Source organism: Elephas maximus, chromosome 11, assembly GCF_024166365.1.
Source record: "Elephas maximus indicus isolate mEleMax1 chromosome 11, mEleMax1 primary haplotype, whole genome shotgun sequence".
Lineage (NCBI taxonomy): Eukaryota > Metazoa > Chordata > Mammalia > Proboscidea > Elephantidae > Elephas > Elephas maximus.
Window position 1 is genome coordinate 95,950,650 of NC_064829.1, and position 22,034 is coordinate 95,972,683.

General features: G+C 41.0%; 2 protein-coding genes across 10 annotated transcripts in view; both read right to left on the bottom strand.

The window, feature by feature from the left end:
• The window catches only part of LOC126086039 (zinc finger protein 615-like), a 158,221-nt gene that overhangs the window by 55,199 nt on the left and 80,988 nt on the right, over nt 1–22,034 (bottom strand). The gene's annotated exons all lie outside the window — the stretch shown is intronic.
• On the bottom strand, nt 3,766–20,275 carry LOC126086045 (zinc finger protein 615-like). Of its 8 annotated transcripts, none has more exons than XM_049902065.1 (5): nt 17,503–20,275; nt 12,923–13,133; nt 12,195–12,321; nt 11,817–11,912; nt 3,766–7,540 (listed from the first exon to the last, which is right to left on the bottom strand). In XM_049902065.1, exons 2-5 carry the CDS (start codon nt 12,935–12,937, stop codon nt 5,745–5,747), a joined length of 2,034 nt encoding a protein of 677 aa, XP_049758022.1. In that variant the 5' UTR covers nt 12,938–13,133; nt 17,503–20,275; the 3' UTR covers nt 3,766–5,744. The 8 variants fall into 8 exon arrangements, with proteins under 8 accessions (XP_049758022.1, XP_049758018.1, XP_049758020.1 ...); XM_049902061.1 differs by lacking the exon at nt 17,503–20,275 and adding an exon at nt 16,775–16,931; XM_049902063.1 differs by lacking the exon at nt 17,503–20,275 and adding an exon at nt 16,597–16,748.

Here is a 22,034-nt window from a genome sequence, read left to right on the forward strand (position 1 = left end):
TAATGACTTTGTCACCAGGATTCCTTTTTCTCCCCTCACCTGCAGCATAACATCTCTAAATTTCCTTTCAGCCATTACAGGTAAAACAACCAAAGTAAGCATCTAAGAATCAAAAATTTCATTTCCCATGCTGCCTTGTTCTTTCTCTTACAAAGTCCCATGGTTCCATGAGTCTGGAGCCATGGCAATGAATACCATTTCTGATGTCAACTGTTCCTGGTTCCTGCTTTTTCCCACTGTTATCACTCTTGCTACTGCTGTGCTGCTGACTCTTGTTGTCTTCTGTTGTTACAGCTCTCTCTCTCTCAGCCTCCTGATTCTAGGAGATTCTCAGTGCAGGGATCCTGGGTCAAAAGGATGCACTCCACTCCCATCTCATCTTTCTTGATGGTCTTGAGGTACACCCTCTGCCTCTGGGATGGCTCATTTTAAACCCAGTTGGGTGGCAAAACTGATCAGTTCCCTCATCAGGGCTCCTACACCTTATTTTCATGGTCGCATCCCTACAAGAGTGGCCTGGTGTCATGCTGTTAAGAGCTCGGCTGCTAATCAAAAAAGGTTGGCAGTTGGAATCCACCAGGTGCTCCTTGGAAACCCTATAGGACAGTTCTACTCTGTCCTGTACCGTCGTTATGAGTGCCATGTGCCTTATTTACATGATTAGCAAACTATCCAGTTTAGTGGGCCAAAATCACCTCGTTTACATAGTCCCGCCCAGTCATTTGGTGGGAGTTACAAAGACTATGGCTGTTGTTGTTGTTAGGTGCCATTCAGTCAGTTCCAACTCATAGCAACCCTGTGTACAACAAAACTAAACACTGTCCAGTCCTGCACCATGCTCACAATCCTTGTTATGCTTGAGCCCATTGTTGAAGCTATTGCATCAGTCCATCTTGTTGAGAGGGTCTTCCTCATTTTCACTGACCCTCAACTTTACCAAGCATGATGTCCTTCTCCAGGGACTGATCCCTCCTAATAACATGTCCAAAGTATGTAAGATGAAGTCTCGCCATCTTTGCTTTAAGGAGGATTCTGGCTGTACTTCTTCCAAGACATTTGTTTGTTCTTTTGGCAGTCCATTGTATATTCAATATTCTTAGCCAACACCACAATTCAAAGGCATCAATTCTTCTTAGGTCTTCCTTATTCATTTTTCATGCATATGAGGTGATTGAAAACACCATGGTTTCAGTCAGGTGCACCTCAGTCTTCAAGGTGATATCTTTGCTTTTTAACACTTTAAAGAGGTCTTTTGCAGTAGATTTGCCCAATGCAATGTGTTGTTTGATTTCTTGACTACTGCTTCCATGGGTGTTGATTGTGGATCCAAGTAAAATGAAATCTTTGACAACTTCAATCTTTTTCCATTTATCATGATGTTGCTTACTGAGCCAGTTGTGAGGATTTTTGTTTTCTTTCTGTTGAAGTGTAATCCATATTGAAGGCTGTGGTCTTTGGGAATGGAATAATATAACCAAACAGCTGAAATGGAGACATAATTTTCAATGAAGAATTTGCTATCTAGCAAAATTTCTAGAAAATGAGGGCAATACAAAGATATTAGAAAAGGAAACCATTAGGGATGAAAGGAATTGACCTCAAATGTTAACCCCAATAGCAAGAAATGAACATCTCTGGAAAATGGAAATATGTGGGTAAGAAGAGAATGTATAATTTTTTCCCTTTTTAGTATCTTCTGTAACAGGCATAAGGTTTTTCAAAGCAAGAATCGTAACAATGTTGTGTTGGCATTATAACTATAAAATGGCAACATAAGCAGAAATGAGAAGGAAAGAAACGGAACTACTCTGGATATATTTTTGAACTTTTTTTTACTGAGGTATGTAGTGAGAAGAATAGGTTTTATGTGGGTGTTCTTGTCATAGTTTTTTAACTCCCGATAAACGATTGCAAAAAGGTGCTCTGGTTCACCAAGGGAATTGAACAGCTTGCTAATAATGTAAATAAGGTAAATGGCACCCATGTGGAGTGGGACCATGCAAATAAAGTGTATGGAGCCCTAACAAGGGGATTGATTTGCATCCCACTAGGCTTAAAATGAGCCATCCCAGGGGCGGAAAGGGGGGAGGTGACCTTACTACCACCAAGTAAAAAGAGCTAGGAGTGCATCCTTTGGATCCCTTCACTGAGACCCTCCTAGACACATGAGACAGAGCTGTAACACCAGAGATAGTGAGAGACGGTGAGAAGCAGCAGAGAAATGATGGCAGCAGAGGTAAACAATCAGATGATAGGCAGGAAACAGCAGTGGGCTTTCCAGCCCAGAGTAAGAAAGATGAGCACTTTTGGGCAGCAGGCTTGTGCTAGAGATGGGTGCCTCTGGGCACTTGTCGGCAGAGCTAAGCTCGCCAACCCACAGAGCTAGAGAGCTAAGCACCTTTCAGTGGAGGCTTACTGGTGAGGTGGGGTGCCTCTGGGCACTTATAGGGTGCTAAAGAGTCTTGTAACACTTGCCTGAACAGGGTAACAGCTGGGCCAGCCCGAGAGGCCTAAGTGTCAGGGAGAGGCCTGCCTGTAGGCACATGTGAGAAGCTGTCCTGACCAAAGAACCGTATCCTGAGTTCTTCCTGATCCTGAATTGTATCCTGTTACTTCCCTAATAAATCCCATAATCATGAGTATTGTCTGAGCTGTGTGGCCATTGCAAAGAATTATCAAACCCAGCAGAGAAACAGTGCCATGGGAGGAACGGCTGGTGTCAGAACTGGTGAAAAGGTTGGAGAGAGGAGGTATGTCTGACCTCTGCTTCATAGGAATCAGCCTTGGGCTGATGCTGATTTTCTCTCCCCCTTGCGAAGTTAAAGAGATCAGATACCTCCACCATGCCATTTTTACAAGATAAAAATTGCCAAATATAAATTAACCATTTTAAAGTACGCAATTCAGTAGAATTTATTACATATACAATATTATGCAGCCATCATCTCCCTCTAGTTCCAAAACATTTTATCACAACCAAAGGAACCCTATACCCATTAACTAGTAATTCCCCATTGCCCTCTCCACCCAGTTCCTGGCAACCACTAAACTGATCTGCTTTCTTTCACTATAGTTTGTAGCATATGAATGGAAACATACAGTATATACTCTTTGTCTGGCTTCTTTCACACAACACAATTATTTTGAAATTTATCCTAGTTGTGGCATTTATCAATAGGTTGTCCCTTTTTGTCACTGTATACTATTCCATACTGATGGAGAACAGATAAGTGGTTGCCAGTGTTAGGAATGGAGAGAGACTGTGAGTATAAAAAGGCAGTACAGGGGAGTCTGTGTCGATGAAATAGTTTTATCTCCTGCTTCTGATGGTGGTAACACAAATCTAAACATTTAATAAAACTTCTTAGAATTAAACACTTAAAAAAATCATATGAAAACTACTGAAATCCAAATAAGGTTGAGGATTTAATAATATTCTACCTTTGTCATTTTCCTGGTTTTGATAATGAAATACGGTTATGTAGGACGCTTTCACTGCAAGAAGTTGGGTGAGGGATATTAGGAAAGTCTCTGGACCATTTTTTCAATTTCTGTGAACCTAAAATTATTTCTAATTAGACATAACAACTTTGAAGGTGGTTATGTAAACTCTTCGATCATATTATAAACTTAGTTAAGCATTTCCAAGGACATTGTTACATTTATAAATTTAAAATGTTATTTTTTTTTAAGTATTTCATATGCTAAATTCATAAATAAATTTAAAGCCAAGGAAATATAAGAAAAAAATCACATAATACGGGATAGTCATAGAACACTCCTGCCTTGTGTGTGAGAATAAAAGCACTGATGAGGAGAGTAGTCTGTTTTTTCTAAATTATGGGACCATTAACAAGGCAACAAACAATAAAGTTTGAAGTATCCAGTTTGAAAATGCACATCAGGTGTATGTGATATACATCCTCTTCTCACTTATTGACATGGTTAGGTTCCAAAGACCAGGTTGTTACGAGTAATTGCCGTTACGTGAAAATGGGAGATGACCACATCAGATCACAAAAAGATGACTACATCATTACATAACTGCCAAACCACTAAGAATCGCGGTCCAGCCAAGCTGACATATATAACCTTAACCACCAAAGCAAGTGTTACCCTCGTCTTGCACTTCAGTGTTTGTTACTGCCAGATATACGTTATTAACGCACAAAATAGCTGGATGTTGTCATAAATGTGAAATGTTGAATAACGAGATAGTCAATAAGTGATGTGTAAGGAGATGAGTCTTGTAACAAAATGCCACAAATGTCATTTTCACTGGACTTCATTCCTTCATGAGTTCGCTAATATTTTGCTACAGGTGTTTCACATCTGTATGTTCAAAGGTTTATTTTCGATATGATTTCATGACAAATGATGTGACAGAATATATCAATGAAATGCCATATTCATTGCCATCTTAAAGTTTCCCTCCAATGTGAACTGACACTTACTGAGGTTTTATTTCTGGGTAAAGGCTTTCCCATGGCCATTATCACAGATAATTAGAATTGCCAGTCTCTGCAATCATAGGACTTATCTCAGCATAAATATGTATTATATATTTAGACAAATAATTTAACTAGAAATTTTTGCTCAAGGCATTTCCACATTAAATGGATCATAGTTTCTCCCTATGGGTTTTTTACTAACAGAAAACGTGAGGTAATGATCACTAAAGGCACTACCACATTCGCTGCACTGCAAACGTTTCTGGGAAAATTCTTTAATCTCCTGAGGGTGCACATTTTCATAAGAGGCTGTCTCATATTGATTACATTTCAATCTGCTGGAAACCCACTGATGTATAAAGAGACCTGAGTTGTACAGAGACATTTTAAGTCATCATACTTATAGGGTTTTTCTTCTACATGAGACCCCTTGTTTGTAAAGAGCTTTGACTCTGTTAAAGGAACTTCAAACTTGACTGAATCTACACATTTCTCGTGTGCATTCTCTTATGTTTAACAAGGTTTGACAAGTGGGAGAAAGCCTTCTCACAATTGCTGCATCCATATGGTCTCTCTCCCATGTGAGTTCATTGATGTACACTGAATACTGACTTTGTGGTGAAGGCTTTCCCGCATTCACTGCACACATGTGGTTTCTCTACGAGTGAATTCTCTGATGCGTAATGAGATCGTATTTGTGCAAATACGATTTTCCGCACTCAGTACATACAAATGGAGTCTTTCCTATATAACATATCTCACATTGTTTGAGACCTATCTTCTGGCTGCATTCATAGGGTGCCCTTGTTTCCTAGTGCTGGCATAACAGAAATACCACAAGTGGTTGGCTTTGAAGAACAGAAATTTATTTTCTCACAGTTCTGGAGGCTAAAATCAGGGTCTCAGCCATGTCAATTCCATCTGTGAGCCTTTCTCCTAGTTTCTGGTGTCTGACAACGATCCTTGGTCATTTGCTTGTAGATGATCCCCACATGTTGTCTTCCCGTGGGTATGTGTCCCTGTATCTATTCTTGTCTTCTTATAACTCGTAAGTCATTAGGTCTAAGATCCACCCTACACTGATATGACCTCAAATGATTGACTATATTAAATTAGAGTGCATTTTGGTGGGTGATTGAATTACATTATGGAAGGTAATCTGCTCTACCCAAGGCCAAATGCTTTAATCACAGGTAACTACTCTATGATAGCAACTAGAGTGGTGTTTGACCCAACAACTGGGAAACATAGGCTAGTCAAGTTGACACATAAAATTTAACTATCCACAGGATTTCACTTCAGTATAAGTTCGCTTATGTATAACGAGAGTGCATTTTGTTTTGAAGCCTGTTCAAATTCACTGTATAGATATGATTTCTCTGCAACATGAGCTTGTTGATGTATAAGGAGAGTGCGCTTCACAGTAAAGCTTTTTCCACATTCACCGCATATATAAGATTTTTCCCCTGTATGAGATCGCTGATGATCAACAAGATTACTCTTCCTAGCAAAGCCTTTTCCACATTCATTGCATACATAAGGTTTCTCTCCAGTATGAGTTCGCTGATGTGCAATGAGCACACTTTTCCCACTTAAAGCTTTCCCACACTCGTTGCATATATAGGGTTTCTCTCCAGTATGAGTGCGCCGATGTACATTGAGATGGCTCCTCTCAGTGAAGCATTTTCCGCATTCACTGCATACATACGGCTTCTCTCCTGTATGAGTTCGCTGATGTCCAATTAGCCGGATCTTAGCTGAGAAGCCTTTTCCACATTCACTGCATAAATAAGGTTTCTCACCTGTATGAGTTCGCTGATGTTCAATGAGACGGCTCTTCACGGTAAAGCCTTTTCCACAATCTTTGCACATATATGGTTTCTCTGCAGTATGAATACGCTGATGTATGATGAGATCAATCTTCATGGTGAAGCCTTTTCCACATTCACTACATACATAAGGTTTCTCTCCTGTATGTGTTCGCTGGTGTCTAACGAGAGGACTCTTCAGGGGGAAGCCTTTTCCACACTCAGTGCATATATAGGGTTTCTCTCCAGTATGAATTCGCTGATGTCTGATAAGACAGTGCTTCATGGAAAAGCCTTTTCCACATTCACTGCAAGTATATGATTTCTCTTCTGTATGAGTTTGCTGATGCGCGATAAGACTGTTCTTCAAAGTGAACCGTTTACCACATTCATTACATATAAACGGTTTCTCTCCAGTGTGGGTTAGATGGTGTGCAATAAGGCGCCTCTTCTCCATGTAGCCTTTTCCACATTCACTGCATATATAGGGCTTCTCTCCCGTATGAGTTTTCTGATGAGTAGTAAGGCTGGACTTTGTACAGAAGGCTTTCCCACACAGATTGCATCCATGAGGTTTCTCTCCTGTATGAGTTCGCTGATGATAAATGAGCAAACACTTCTTGCTGAAGGCTCTCCCACATTCACTGCATGTATACGGTTTCTCTACCATATGTATTTTCTGATGTATATTTAGTTGTGATTTCTTGAGGAAGGTTTTGTCACATTCAGTGCATTCATAGTGTTTCAGCCCTGCATGAATTCTCTGGTGTTCAGTCAGCCTGTATTTTCTGGAGAATGCTTTCCCACACGTACTGCATCCATGAGGCTTCTCTCCTGTATGAACCATCTGATGACCAATGAACTGAGACTTCTTGAAGAAGGCTTTTCCACATTCACTGCATACATGCACATTCACTATTTTGGCAGTTCTCTGATGGCTAATGATCTGGGACTTGTTACTGATGGGTTTTACGCTTTCGGAAAATGCATTATCAGTATAAATTTTTCCATGCTTATCTTGGGGAAAGGGTTGTCCATCTCCAATAAACTCAGTAAAGGTTTTCAGGTCACAGCTTCTGTTCTGGTCTTCTAAACTTAAATTTGATTTTAAAGTTTTTCCATGCAAGTCAAACATATCATGATGTTGCTTTAATGGAAAATTACTTTTTCTCTGATTAAAAATATTTCCAGATGCATTATTTTCATGGCATTGTTCCAAACACTTCTGAATTCTTTGGTTTTGCAAGTGACGCTGGAGATGATCATCAACTTTCTCAATTTCTAGAAAAAAAGGAACAACGAATCATTCCACAATCTTAGTTTGGAATCAATCTATTTAAAAAGTACCTTGGTGTCGGCAGGCTCTTTAGTGACAATCCTATGAAACGAGCATAAAAGCAACTCCATGTATACATGTATACTTTGGTAAAAAACACACTAATATAAACACGAACAGGTAAAAGCAGTCCATGTACAAACAGGGATAGATAATTCATAACCTATACAATACAACTACTTTCTAAATACGCCTTTGCACAAAATACAGAGGTAGTAAAATACAGGCAGGTCACTTTTAGCAGCAAAACACAGAATTTGGAAGGATACCAGACAACAGGAACTGGAGGAATATCAGACCACAGTGGGTGATCCAAAACAATGAGGGCTACATTCATTTATTCCACAAATAGTTGTTCAATAGCTACCATATACAAAGCACTGTTCTCATGTTTGGGATATAAGACATAGGGCTTATCTTCACTGAGCTTCAATTCTAATCAGCAGAAACTGAGTAAACAAAGAAGGAAATAAAAAAGACATTCACAGATTATGAAGTGTGGATACTGGAGATGTGAGAGGTAAAAGACATTAAGAAGATACACTTGTACAAAGAAAACTTTCCACTCCATTAAGTCCTTTACAAACATATCCTAATATTGGCCTTCATGTCAACAGGTTCAGGCCAATTTTTAAAAAGTCCCCCTCATGGCTTTGTACATTTTCAATTTCACACCTTCATTCCTTCTGCTTCATCACTTCCTTATTCAAAACCAGAATATGTCTCTGGCCTACCATGATATCATTTCCCACTCTGTCTATAACACTGTGAGCTCTATGTTCTCTAAAACCAGAAAAACCAAACCCACTGCCGTCGAGTCAATTCCGACTCATAGCGACCCTACAGGACAGAGTAGAACTGCCCTGTAGAGTTTCTAAGGAGCGTCTGGCAGACTCGAACTGCCGACCTTTTGGTTAGCGGCTGTAGCACTTAACCACTATGCCACCAGGGTTTCCTTACGTTATGTTAACCCTGAAGTAGCGAAAATGCATTTTCTTATAGTGTTTTAATATTAGGGAGAATATATTTTCTCATTTGTTTCAGTACAGCTGTATAAGCTGTGATTAACCTCTAGTCCTTAGAAAATGGTGCAGGCTCTGTTCAAAATATAGCTGAGCAGCCTGTTCCACTCTAAAACGTAACAAACACCCTAATACCTTACAACATGTTTTCCCCTATTGAAACAAGGTGATTAAGAGCTTGACATGACTAATGCCATAATGATGCTCTAAGTAATCTCTAAACATTTTTTAATTGCACCAGCTGCACCGGTCTCTTGCAAAGGGGTGCAGAGCTATCTCAGCTCCTGTGGCCTTGGTCTCTCTTCTTCTTTCTTTGTTCTCGTGAGAAATGGCCTTCAGCCTGAAAACCGACAGGAAGGCTTTCTTTCTTGCTCCCTATCTCAGCCACAGTGGACTTGGCAAAACAGCTCCACTAGCCGAGAGATTCTTATGAGAGTTTTTCAGCCTGTTATAAATATACTGATTAGAGTCCAGATGCCTAACATGTTTATCTTTAGTTTAATAAAGAGTTTTTGTAGTTGTTTTGTGATGTATAAGACCATCTGTGGACTATGTGTTCAAAACATTAGGTAACCCTGATCTTTCCCATATAAAACCCTCCCATCAACCCTTTAGGACAGACAGAATTTGGGAGAAATTTAACCCCCTCTGTCTCTTGAATACCGGTATTCAATAAAGCCTTCCTACTGCTTACCTCCTCCTGTCTCTGTACTGGTTTTGCCGCAGGCGGCTCGAACCTGCAATTTGCGGTAACAATCCCTCTCTTTATTGCTCATTTTTACAGCTTCTTTTACATAGCCTTGAATTATAACAAAAGCGTCTCATGATAGAAAGCTTAAGTACTAAATATTACATAAAGAATCCTCACTCATGACTACAAACATCTTTATGCCTAGAATATTTCCCTATTTCTTAGTAAACGGACACATATTATGGCTTTGAGTCACCAACTATAGAATTACATGTGCATCCCTTAGAGAGATATATGACACAGTGGTGAAATAAGCTCCTTTATGTGGCCTTTTGCACTGGTTCTTTGGAAAAACAGCTTGAAGAGATTTCCTCCCCCAAACTCTGAGGAGTTACCTTTGCCCTAGTTTTCTACCCAAGAAGGTTACATCTTCTGGATAAATTGTAAACAACTTGTGGTTTGATACTTTTTGTCTGGCCCTAGGCTGCAGCCTGCTCTGTGGTTTGTATGTACCTTGCAGGGATTGGTCAATAGACTATACAAATGAAGTGTCTACGCCCTACCAACAGAGGACTGGTCAGTCTGTGGCTCTGCTAAGAGGGGCTGCGCTAGGAGGGGCCATGCCTTGAAATTGACAAGGAGTTGTTTATATATATGCAGCCAGCCCCACAAAGGTTTTGGGACAGAAAGAAGCAGGAGGAAGAAGCCAAAGGAAAAAAGAAGGGAAGAAAGCAGCAGAGAGGGAGGAGGCAAGGAACCTCCTAACAGAGCTGTAACACAGGTCAAGGGTTGTAACACTGAAGACTGCTACAGGCCTGGAAGGGGCCTAGCAGCAGAGCCAGCAGCAATAGGTCCTAAAGGAGCCCAGTGGCAGAGACAGCAGCAGCAAACAGGGGAGCCAAGAGGAGCCCGTCCAGAGGGGGACCAAGAGGAGAATGTCCTGAGGGGGCTGAGAGTAGCCTGTCCTCAGGGGGCCAAGAGGACTCCTGTCCTGAGGGGCCTGAGAGGAGGCCTGCATGGTTGAGAGCAGCTGAGAGAGCTGTCCTGCACTGAAGAAGGGAGACATTGCCTACAGGCTTCGTGATCATGAGTTGTATCCTGTTACTTAATAAACCACTTTAACTGTAGGTCTGTGAATTCTGTGTGGCCATTGCAATGGATTATTGAACCCAGAAGAGAAGAAGAGAGTGCCTTGGGAGGGACAGCTGGTGTCAGAATTGGTATAAAGGTTGGAGACAGGAGGTATGTCTGACCTCTGTTTCACAGGAATCAGCCTTGGGCTGTGATGGTGATAATGATTCTATCTCCTTCCCCTTGTGAAGTCAGATGAGGAGTCCGACGCTACTGTCACACCATTTTTATAACACAGAACTTTTAAAGTGTAAGGCAGACAATATTGAGGGAAAAGTCAATTTGGGATTCTCTACCAAAAAAACCCAGAAAGGGCTTACCTCGTAAGAATGAAGGAAACTTTGAGGGTTATAAGAACAGCAAGAAGTGGAAAACAGAAATTTAGAGAACTCAGAGTGGAGGGAAAAGAGAAGCAAAGGAACTATATACAGGTTGTCCCTGACTTAACGACATATTTGAGTTACAGCAAACCAGACTTACAACCGTCCTTTTTTTTGTTTTGTACGTCTTATCACTAGAAATTGAGCCCTGGTGGCCTAGGGTTAAGAGCTCGGCTACTAACCAAAAGGTTGGCATTCTGAATCCACCAGCCACTCCTTGGAAACCCTACTGGCAGTTCTACTCTGTCCTATAGGGTTGCTAGGAGTTGGAATTGACTTGACTGAAACAGTTTTTTTTTTTTTGGTATCATTAGTAATATGTACTACAGTGTTGCAGCGTCCAATTTTCTGATGTTATCATTCTCATGCCAACCTCAAAGACAAATAAAGATTGGATTTATAGAGGTACTGATAGTAAAAGGGAATAATAATGGAAACAAAAAACAAGAACCAACTTGCAACAGAGTCGTCAGAATGGAATCCCGTCATAAATCGGAGATTACCTGTAAATGCATAGTGAGAATCCAAGTTATCCTGGGAGCAACCTCTCCAAGGTGGGTTTGTATGTTACAAACGGAAATCAGTACTTCCCAATGGGACAGGAAGGTAGAATAGTCAAAAGACAGTAAAGAATTCAAAGTTCTGTCTTTGGAGAGAGGCTTGGAATGTCATAGCAAGAGAGGTGAAAGGAATGGGCAGAGACACTGATTATGACAGTGAACAAAGAAAAGGAAATTGGGAAATTCTAGGGGGAAGAAATCAATGTAAACAAACGATATAAAACCAGAGTAAGGTAAAAGATAAAAGAAACAGGGATCAGATTTCAGAAAAGATAAAAGTGGCATATTTTCCTCTAAATTCCTAAAAAGAAAACATCCTCTCATTTGGCAGGGAGGGTAGGTTTATGTACCTCAGACACCCACATAGCTGCGGTGCCTTCTAGAATGTCTAGAATGATTTTCTCACCCACCCGCCTTGCTGGTTCCCATTCACTCACCTGAATGGGCTCGACAGTGGGTTTCATCTTCCATCGTCCACAGTTCTTGTCCTTGTTCCAGCATGGAGAGTGCATCTCCTTTGCTAGCTTGATACCCTGCTCATGGGAAACGACAGGAGACTTACACATATAGAACTGGGTGGTGGCATGTAAAGATGGAAAAAATGTTACATTTTAGGGACTAAAGAGTTTTCACATTTGCAAAGTCAAGGCTTTTCTCACAGAAGAGGGTATCTTATATTCTTTTGCCTGGTTCAAGAAAAGGATCTGAGAATCTACCAGTCAAGAGCACGGCAGGTACTTTCAAAAGTTAAGCAGTTGAGAAAGGAAGGCCACTGACTGGGCACCCCTTGAGGGATACAGGAGAGCTGTCCTCACCCACGGACATCAAGTTGCTAAAGTTCTCCAACATCACGTCCCGGTACAGGCCCTTCTGAGCAGGGTCTAGGAGCTGCCACTCCTCCCAGGTGAACTTCACAGCCACATCGCTGAATGTCAGTGATTCCTGTAATAACAGGGTCCTGTTTAATGAAGTAATGTTCTTTTGATATGGAAGGAATGTAAAGGAAGTTACTCTGCTCTTTTTTGCCATGTAAGAAATAGATTTTTTTCTCCTTAATACATTGTAATAGTATCAAAATCTACTAAACTATTCTGTAGTTGTACAGTCATCCATTCATTCAAAAAAGTTAAAAATTCAAAGTTTCTGTAATATGTAGCATTATACATTCTTGCTAAAGTAGAACATTTTGCTAAGGTAGTATGTGTGTATATCACAGCAAATTATATGCTAGTTACAAGTACGTGAATAATACAAATTCCTATATTTACCATGTAGCTTCAAAGCCAATATCAGAATCAACAATGAATAATATATTCCTGATCCTACCTAGCTCTGATTTAGAAGTTAGAATTTTAAGTTTACTTTTCTTCAGAACCTGCTAATCATAATTTATATTTTCCTGCTTCATTACACTGATTTCTACAGGACTCTACAAACCCATCATTCTGTTATATTTAAGGTCACCATGAATTGGAGCTGACTTGACAGCAGCTAAAATCAACAACTACAAACCTATAGAGGAACAGAATAAACCAAAAGTCACCTGGACTTGGATCATTTTCTTCCTAATTTGGGAAATGGTTACTAATTGGTATGCTCTATCTTTGTCTCTTCTGGATCAGTTCTGAATTTCTGTTCAAAAATCTCAGTCTCCAGTCAAGGGTATTCACAGAAATGATGATACCCAAGTATTGGACTCTCCTTCCCTTTCTTCACTTGATTCCTCTTCCTCCTAGCAAGACACCACCTGTGGGCTGAAGACAAAATGGACTCTGAGTATACATTCCCACTGGGTCCAGATGTTCCCACTGTTGCTGTGTAAACACCTTAAATTGATGCTCCAGAATATCTATTTGTCCCATTAGTTAGTGTTCCACATCAGTGACAGGTTTTTACTTTCTTCATTATTTATAATCACATAATGTGTATTAAATTATAAACATATCAGCATTCTACATTAAAAATAAAATTGATACCATATGATGCAGCAATCCCACTCCTAGGAATATATCCTAGAGAAATAAGAGTTGTCACATGAATAGATATATATACATCCACATTCACTGCAGCATCGTTCACAATAGCCAAAAGATAGAAACAACCTAGATGCTCATCGACAGAAGAATGGGTAAACAACCTGTGCTGTATACACACAATGGAGTATTACATAACAATCAAGAACAACAATGAATCTGTGAAGCATCTCATAACATGGATGAATCTGGAGAGCATTATGCTGAGTCAATCACAAAAGGATGAATATTGTATGAAACGACTAGTGTAAAAATTCATGAAAAAGTTTACATACAAAAAGAAATAATCTTTGATGGTTATGAGGGAGGGGAGGGGTTGGAATGGAAAAACACTTAATAGACAATAAAAAATTGATAAGGGGTAATTTTCATGAAGGGTAAGACAGTACACAATACTGGCGAAGCCAGCACAACCTGTACAAGGCAAGGTCATGGTAAATCCACAGACACATCCAAACTCCCCGAGAGACCAAATTGCTGGGCTGAGGGCTGTGGGAACTATGGTCTCAGAGAACATCTAGCTCAACTGGCATAACATAGTCTTTAAAGAAAATGTTCTACGTTCTACTTTGGTGAGTACTGTCTGGGGTCTTAAAAGCCTGTGAGCGGCCACCTAGGATACTCCACTGGTCTCACTCCTTTGGGAGCAAGGAAGAATGAAGAAAACTAAAGATACAAGGGAAAGATTAGTCCAAAGGACTGATGGACGGCATCTATCACAGCCAACACCAGACTTAGTCCAGTACAACTAGATGGTGCCTGGCTACCACTACTGACTGATCTGACAGGGATCACGATAGAGGGTCCTAGACAGACCTGGAGAAAAATGTAGAACAAAATTCTAACTCAAAAAGAAAGACCAGACTTGCTGGCCTGACAGAGACTGGAGAACCCTGAGAGTATGGCCTAACCTTTCAGCTCAGTAATGAGCAGGAGGCAGAATCCGGACTGAAAAACCAGATTCATTTCATTCCAAAGTCCATGCACGTCACACCTTGTCAAAATTATTTGTAAATAAGATGTCTGCTCATCAAATAAACAAAGGAGCAACTAAAAGACTATAAGTAGGACTTTAGATAATTATCTGCACGAGTAAAATATTCTGTAATTGTGCAGTGATGCATTCATTCAACAAAGTTAATTTTGAGTACCTTTGAATAGAAGGCAGTATTAGAAGTATTTAGAGCAAACGATAATGATATCTGCAACTTACTTCAAAGTACACCAAAGCCAACAACAAAAAAGACAAATTAATGGACAGAGGAATGGATAGTTAGATAGCTGGTAGAACTAGCCTAAAAAAACCCCCACCAAACCCATTGCTGTCGAGTTGATTCCGACTCATAGCAACCCTACAGGACAGAGTACAACTCCCTCAAAGGGTTTCCAGCAAGCACCTGGGGGATTCAAACTGTTTACCTTTTGGTTAGCAGCCATAGCTCTTAACCACGGTGCCACCAGGTCAACGGCAAAATCTAGATGGTTGGTATATAGGTGGTAACTTCAAAATTCTTTCAATATTTCTTTAGGTTTGAAAATTTTCCATAATGAAATGTGGGGTGCAGAAAAAGATGTTATAATAATGAGAGTTTAGTAAGGTGATCAAACTGGAGACCTGGTGGCGTGGTTAAGAGTTTGGCTGCTAACCAAAAGATCAGTGGTTTGAATTCACCAGGTGCTCCTTGGAAACCCCATGGGGCAATTCTACTCTGTCCTATAGGGTCACAATAAGTCAGACAGGGTTTTTGGTTTAAAGTGATCAAAAGGGGCCCTGGTGGTGCAGAAATTAAGTGGTCAGCTGCTAAGCAAAATATGTGTGGTTCCAACCCACTATCTGCTCCACAGGAGGAAGATCTGACAGTCTGCTTCTGTAAAGATCACGGCCTTGGAAACCCTGTGGAGCAGGTCTACTCTGTCCTACAGGGTTGCTGTAAGTTGCAATCGACTTGACAGTGAGAAGGTGGTCAAACTTAAGTATTTAATACTAAGGGAATCAACTCCATGGCACAACAGCAAGAAGTCTTCTATGCTACAGAAAATTACAAGGAAAAAAGTTAGAAAACTGTAACACACATTTACAGTTGCAACGAAAGTAAATCATCTAGACTGGAGAGGAAAGGCAAGGTAACAAACCCACAGGTCAATAATAACACATAATTATAAACTGCTCCCGAACTGAGAGCTAAATGTCTTCAATATTCCACCTCTGTCCAAACACACACATGCATTTAATGTAAGCCCACTCGTAACACCACCAGTTCACACGTTAAAAAACCTGTTGGTACTACGAGTTTGCAATTTGGAAATCATAACACCATTTACCCAGCTTCTCCAAATTATGAATCATAAGCACATAACATAAAAGCATAACATTTAAATATACTAATATTGTGACAAGGGTTGGCTTTGGGAAACCGACTGTAGAGCGGTAAAGAAAAGAAATACGCTGGAAATGTGCTGTAAGGATAAACCGCAGCTTAAGTAGAAAACATTACTTTCAGATACGCTGAATCATTCATCTTTCGAAAAACGTACATTCTTGAGTGTCCAAGAGTAAGAAATCATGTGAGAAATTAAAAACTAGCAGTGGAGAAGAGTCTTTATCCCGAAGGTTTGACGGGGAATGTCCGCGTCCATCAAGTCTGTTCCCAGGCAGCCAAGGTCTGGAGCTAAATCCACGCCCCATACATGGGACTTGAACCCCTAAGGATTCAGTCCTCCACGCGTCTGTAACACAGACCACCATTACCCCGAATTCCAAAACCTGGACCAGAAAGCCCTGTATAGTACCCCCAAAGCAGCCCCTCCATCATTTACCCCAAAGAGAACCCGAACCATATCCCACGTTCGTAGACAAACAGCGCTTCTCCAGCTTTCAATCACGGAGCGCTACGGGTGGAGTAAGCCACAAAGACTCTAAAATCTGACCTCGAAACCGTTCGTTGTTTTGGGGGGATCTTGAGTCACTAACCACAAGAGCCCCCCCGCTCAAGACTGACACCAAAGACACCTCAATCACGTACCTCCCATTACCAAAGCCTTCCTACGCCCAGCAAACTCGCACGCACTCACGCTAAACTCCCGACGGTGGCGCACATATAACGCCCAACGCGGACGCCGACAGACCCCTCTCATCCTGTCCCACGCAGACACCCCAACCACTGAACAGATTTTCATCACACACCAAGCAGATGGGCCGCAGACAGAAGATTACTTCCCTGAAACTCGTCCATTTCTGGTCCTACCTCCCAGTCAACCGGCGTACGGTGGCCAATGAGGGTCTGAAGAGTTTTACGAAGTATAAATCTTAATTCTTTAGAAGTTATTACATCCACCCGCAGTCCTGGCGGTACAGTACTAACCTAAAGATCGGCAGTCCAAATCCAGCAGCTGCTCCTTGGAAACCCTATGGGGCATACTAATCTGGCCTATAGCTTTAAAGCGGAATCCACTAGGCGGCGGGTTTGGTTTACTTTGGAATACGTTCCCGCCCTCTTTGTCAGGGTACCTGGGAGCAGCCATCTTTGAATGCGTTACGTACAAAAGGCAAACGGGTCTTTTTGTGCCAGTAACGAGAAACGGCCGGGAGGTTGAGGAGTCACAACTTAACCCTGGCTGAAAATGGATAGAGGTTCAGAACCCAAACGCACTGTCCTCGAGTCGATTCTGACTCATAGCGGCCCCGAAGGGCAGAACAGAATCGTCCCAGAGGGTTTACAAAATTGTAATCTTTATGGAAGCTGACGCCAGGCCAAAACAAACAAACAAAAAACCCATTGCCATCCAGTTGATTCGGACTCACAGCGACCCTATGGGACACAGTAGAAGTGCCCCCATAGAGTTTCCATGGAGCTCCTGATGGATTCGAACTGCCGGCCTTTTAGTTAGCAGCTGTAACCACTACACCACCACTGATTGCCACACAGGGACGGTTTCTCCAGTGATCAAGGTGCGCACAGGCTTATTTGTGCTTTCTAATCTGCAATGCACAATTTCACCTGTTTTTCACCCATGTGAAATTGTGCACTACACATTAGTAAGTGAACATTTAAATCTATGCACAACTTGCTTACAGTAAACCTGTGCATACTTTGCTTACTGGTTAATCTGCCCAGGATGCCACATCTTTCTCCCAGGGAGCGGCTGGTGGATTCCAAGAGCCGACCTTTCGGTTACCAGCGAAGCGCTTTAACCACTGCACCACCAGGGCTCCTCACAAAAAATATCATCTGAAGTATATCCCCTTCAGGGACCTGGGGAGAAAAGACGGCCATGACATTTATCCGCTTGGTAAGAAGGGCACAACCATTTTACAGGACACAGGTTTCTCTACAGCAAACAGCACTTCAGCACCGTGGAGAGGGGGAAAAAGCCAATCACCCTGTAGAGTACACTCTGGCTGAGTTACTAACGGAAAGTAGCTTGCAATACATGGCTTTTAAACCCAGAACAGGGTTTGAAGTTCTGACATATAAAGACAGCCGTCACAGACTAGAAAGTAAAAGTGGCTGATCCGCACCCAGATTGTTTGAGTCTCTCACCGGCAAAGACCAGTGGAAGCTAGTAAAGGTCAGTTATCAATAGTTTGTTCCTCTTTGTCACTGCATACTATTCCTGTGTATGGGCATAACAAAAATGTATTTATGAGTTCACCAGCTGATGGACATTTCAATTATTTCCAGTTTTTGTGTGTATTTTATCGCAGGTGGAGCAATTCCACTTCTAACAATTTGTAAAATGCCTTTTTCAAATGTGAGAGTAAAACAGGCTGCTCTGTAAAAGTGTGGTGCAGTAAATTACTTACTGTGGCCCTTCTAACCATAGTCTTTGTGACTCCCATCAAACGACTGAGTCAGGACTATGCAAATGAGGTGCTTGTGGCCCACAAGAGGATTGGATTGTTGTTGTGAGGTGCCATTGAGTCAGTTCTGACTCATAGTAACCCTGTGTACAATAGAACCAAACAGTACCCGATCCTGTGCCATCCTCACAACTGTTGTTATGCTTAAGCCCATTGTTGCAGCCACTGTGTCAATCCATCTCATTGAGGGTCCTCCTCTTTTAGTACTGACCCCTCTACCAAGCATGATGTGCTTCTCCAGGGACTGATCCCTCCTGACATGTCCAAAGTATGTGAGATATAGTCTTACCACCCTTGCTTCTAGGGAGCATTCTGGTTGTACTTCTTCCAAGACAGATTTTTTTTTTTTAATTTTTATTGCGCTTTAAGTTAAAATTTACAAATCGTCAGTCTCTCATACAAAAATTTATATACACCATGCTATATGCTCCTAGTTGCTCTCCCCAAGACAGCACACTTCTTCTCTCTACCCTCTATTTTCGTGTCCATTCAGCCAGCTTCTGACACCCTCTGCCTTCTCATCTCCCCTCCAGACAGGAGCTGCCCACAGTCTCATGTGTCTACTTGATCCAAGAAGCTCACTCCTCACCAGTATCATTTCCTATAGTCCAGTCCAATCCCTGTCTGAACAGGTGGCTTTGGGAATGATTCCTGTCTTGGGCTAACAGAAGGTCTGGGACCATGACCTCTGGGGCTCTTCTAGTCTCAGTCAGACCACTAAGTCTGGACAATTGTTTGTTCTTTTGGCACTCCATGGTATATTCAATATTCTCCAACACCACAGTTGAAAGGAGTCAATTCTTGTTCGGTCTTCTTTATTCATTGTCCAGCTTTCACATGCATAGGAGGCAACTGAAAACACCATGGTTTGGGCCAGGTGCACCTTAGTCTTCAAGGTGACATCTTTGCTTTTCAACACTTTAAAGAGGTCTTTTGCAGCAGATTTGCCCTGCAATGTGGCTTTCATTTTTTGACTGCTGCTTCCATAGGCGTTGATCGTGGATCCAAGTAAAATGAAATCTTTGACAATTTCTTCTCCATTTTTCATAATACTGCTTTTTGGTCCAGTTGTGAGGATTGTTTTTATTGTGCCTTAAGTGAAAGCTTACAATTCAAGTCAGTTTCTCATACAAAAACTTATGCACATTGTTATGTGACCCTAGTTGCTGTCCCTACAATGTGACAGCATACTCCTTCTCTCCACCCTGTACTTCCCGTGTCCATTCAACCAGCTCCTGTTCCCCTCTGCCTTCTCATCGCACCTCCAGACAGGAGCTTCCCAGTCTCATATGTCTACTTGAGCTAAGAAGAATGCACCTCACGAGAATGATTTTATGTCCTATAGTCCAATGTTTGAACAGCTGGCTTCAGGAATGGTTTTAGTTTTGGTCTAACATAGATTCCGGTGGCCATGACCTCTGGAGACCCTCCAGTCTCAGTTAGACCATTAAGTCTGGGCTTTTTACTAGAATTTGAGGTCTGCATCTCACTTTTCTCCTGCTCCATCAGGGACTCTCTGTTGTGTTCCCTGCCAGGGTGGTCCATGATGGTAGCCAGGCACCATCTAATTATTCTGGTTGCAGGCTGATGGAGTCTCTGGATTATGTGACCCTTTCTGTCTCTTGGGCTCATATTTTCCTTGTGTCTTTGGTGTTCCTCATTCTCCTTTGCTTCAGGTGGGTTGGGACCAATTGATGCATCTTAGATGGCCGCTTACTAGCTTTGAAGACCCCCAGACACCACTCACCAAAGTGGGATGCAGAACATTTTTTAAATAAACTTTGTTATGCCCATTGACCTATATGTCCCCTGAAACCATGGTCTCCAGACCCCTGCCCCTCAAAGTCTTTGGTTGTATTCAGGAAACTTCTTAGCTTTTGGTTTAGTCCAGTTGTACTGACTTCCCCTGTATTGTGTTGTCCTTCCCTTCACCTAAGATAATTCTTGTCTACTAAAAAAAAAAAAAAATTTTTTTTAATCTAGTTAGTGAATACCCCCCTCCCCACCCTCATAACCATCAAAGAATGTTTTCTTCTGTGTTTAAAACTTTTCTTGAGTTCTTATAGTAGTGGTCTCACACAATATTGTTCTTTTTGCGACTCATTTCGCACAGCATAATGCTTTCCAGATTCATCCATGTTATGAGATGTTTCGCACATTCATCATTGTTCTTTATTGTTGGGTAATATTCCATCGTGTGACTATATCATAATTTGTTTATCCATTTGTCTGATGGGCACCTTGGTTGGTTCCAAATTTTTGCTATTGTGAACAGGGCTGCAATGAACATGGGTGTGCATCTATCTATTCATGTGACAGCTTATTCCTCTAGAATATATTTTAAGGAGTGGGATTGCTGGATCATATGGTACTTCTATTTCTAGCTTTTAAGGAAGCACCAAATCGATTTCCAAAGTGGCTGTACCATATTACATTCCCAACAACAGTGTATAAGCGTTCCAGTCTTTCCACAACCTCTCCAACATTTGTGTTCAATTCTATTCTTAAGATGGTCTCTAAATGCAGGTAGGATATACTCAAGGTAGTACTTTGGCTCTCATTGACTTGATATAATTTTCTTCAGTTTCAACTCGAACTTGAGTATGAGCAACTGATAGTCTGTTCCCCAGTTGGACCCTGGCCTTGTTCTGACTGATGATACTGAGCTTCTCCATCTTCTTTTTCCACAGATGTAGTTGATTTGATTCCTGTGTATTCCATCTGGTGAAGTCCATGTTTATTGTTGCCATTTATGTTGGTAAAAAAAGGTATTTGCAATGAAGAAGTCATCGGCCTTGCAAAAGTCCATCATGCGATCTCTGGTATCAATGCTACAAACTACACAGTAAGAAAACAAACCATAGACTAGAAAATGGGCAAAAGACATGAACTGCCATTACAACAAAGAGGATATACAAATGGCAAATAAACAATGGAAAGGCATTCAACATCATTAGACGTGAGATAAATACAAGGTCATGATCAAATACCATTACACACGTACTAAAATGCCCAATATAAAATGTAATGACAATAAGTGCTGGTAACAAAGAGCAACTGAATCTCTGATGTTGGTGATGGGATGTCTGAAATAAAATATATTGAATATACCAAGTGTGGTAGAGAATATGGAAACATTAGACCTTTGCTAGTGGGAATGTAAAGTAGTATTAACAACTCTAGAAAATAGGCTGGTGGTTTCTTATAAAATTAGACACAACTAAACATATGACCCAGCAATTGTACATCTGCATACCTATCCTAAAGAAATGAAAATGTTCACAGAAAACCCTGTATACAAATTTGAACCCGTTTTTATTTATAACAATAAAATCCTGGAAACAACTCAAATCTCCCTTAAGAATGAATTGATAAACAAACTGGCACATCCAGTTTGCATACAATTCAGTAACATAAAACTATTCATCAGCTTAGATGAATCTAAAGAGCAGTTTGGTGTGTGACAAAAACGCCAATCCGAAAAGCTTATGTACTATATGATTCCATTTTTAAAAAACTGGCAAAATGACAAAATTTATACTGATGGAGAACAGATCAGTGGTTGCCAGGTTTAGGCTTGGAGAGAGGGTATGAGCATAAAAATATAGCATGAAGAAGTTTGTACTGAAGTAGTTTTACATTCTGATTTTGGTGGTGGCTACATCAATCTCTAAATGTAATAAAATTTCTTAGAATTACACACTAAAAAGAGTTTCATGTAAAAACTAGTGAAAATCCAAATAAAATTAGTCATTTAATTA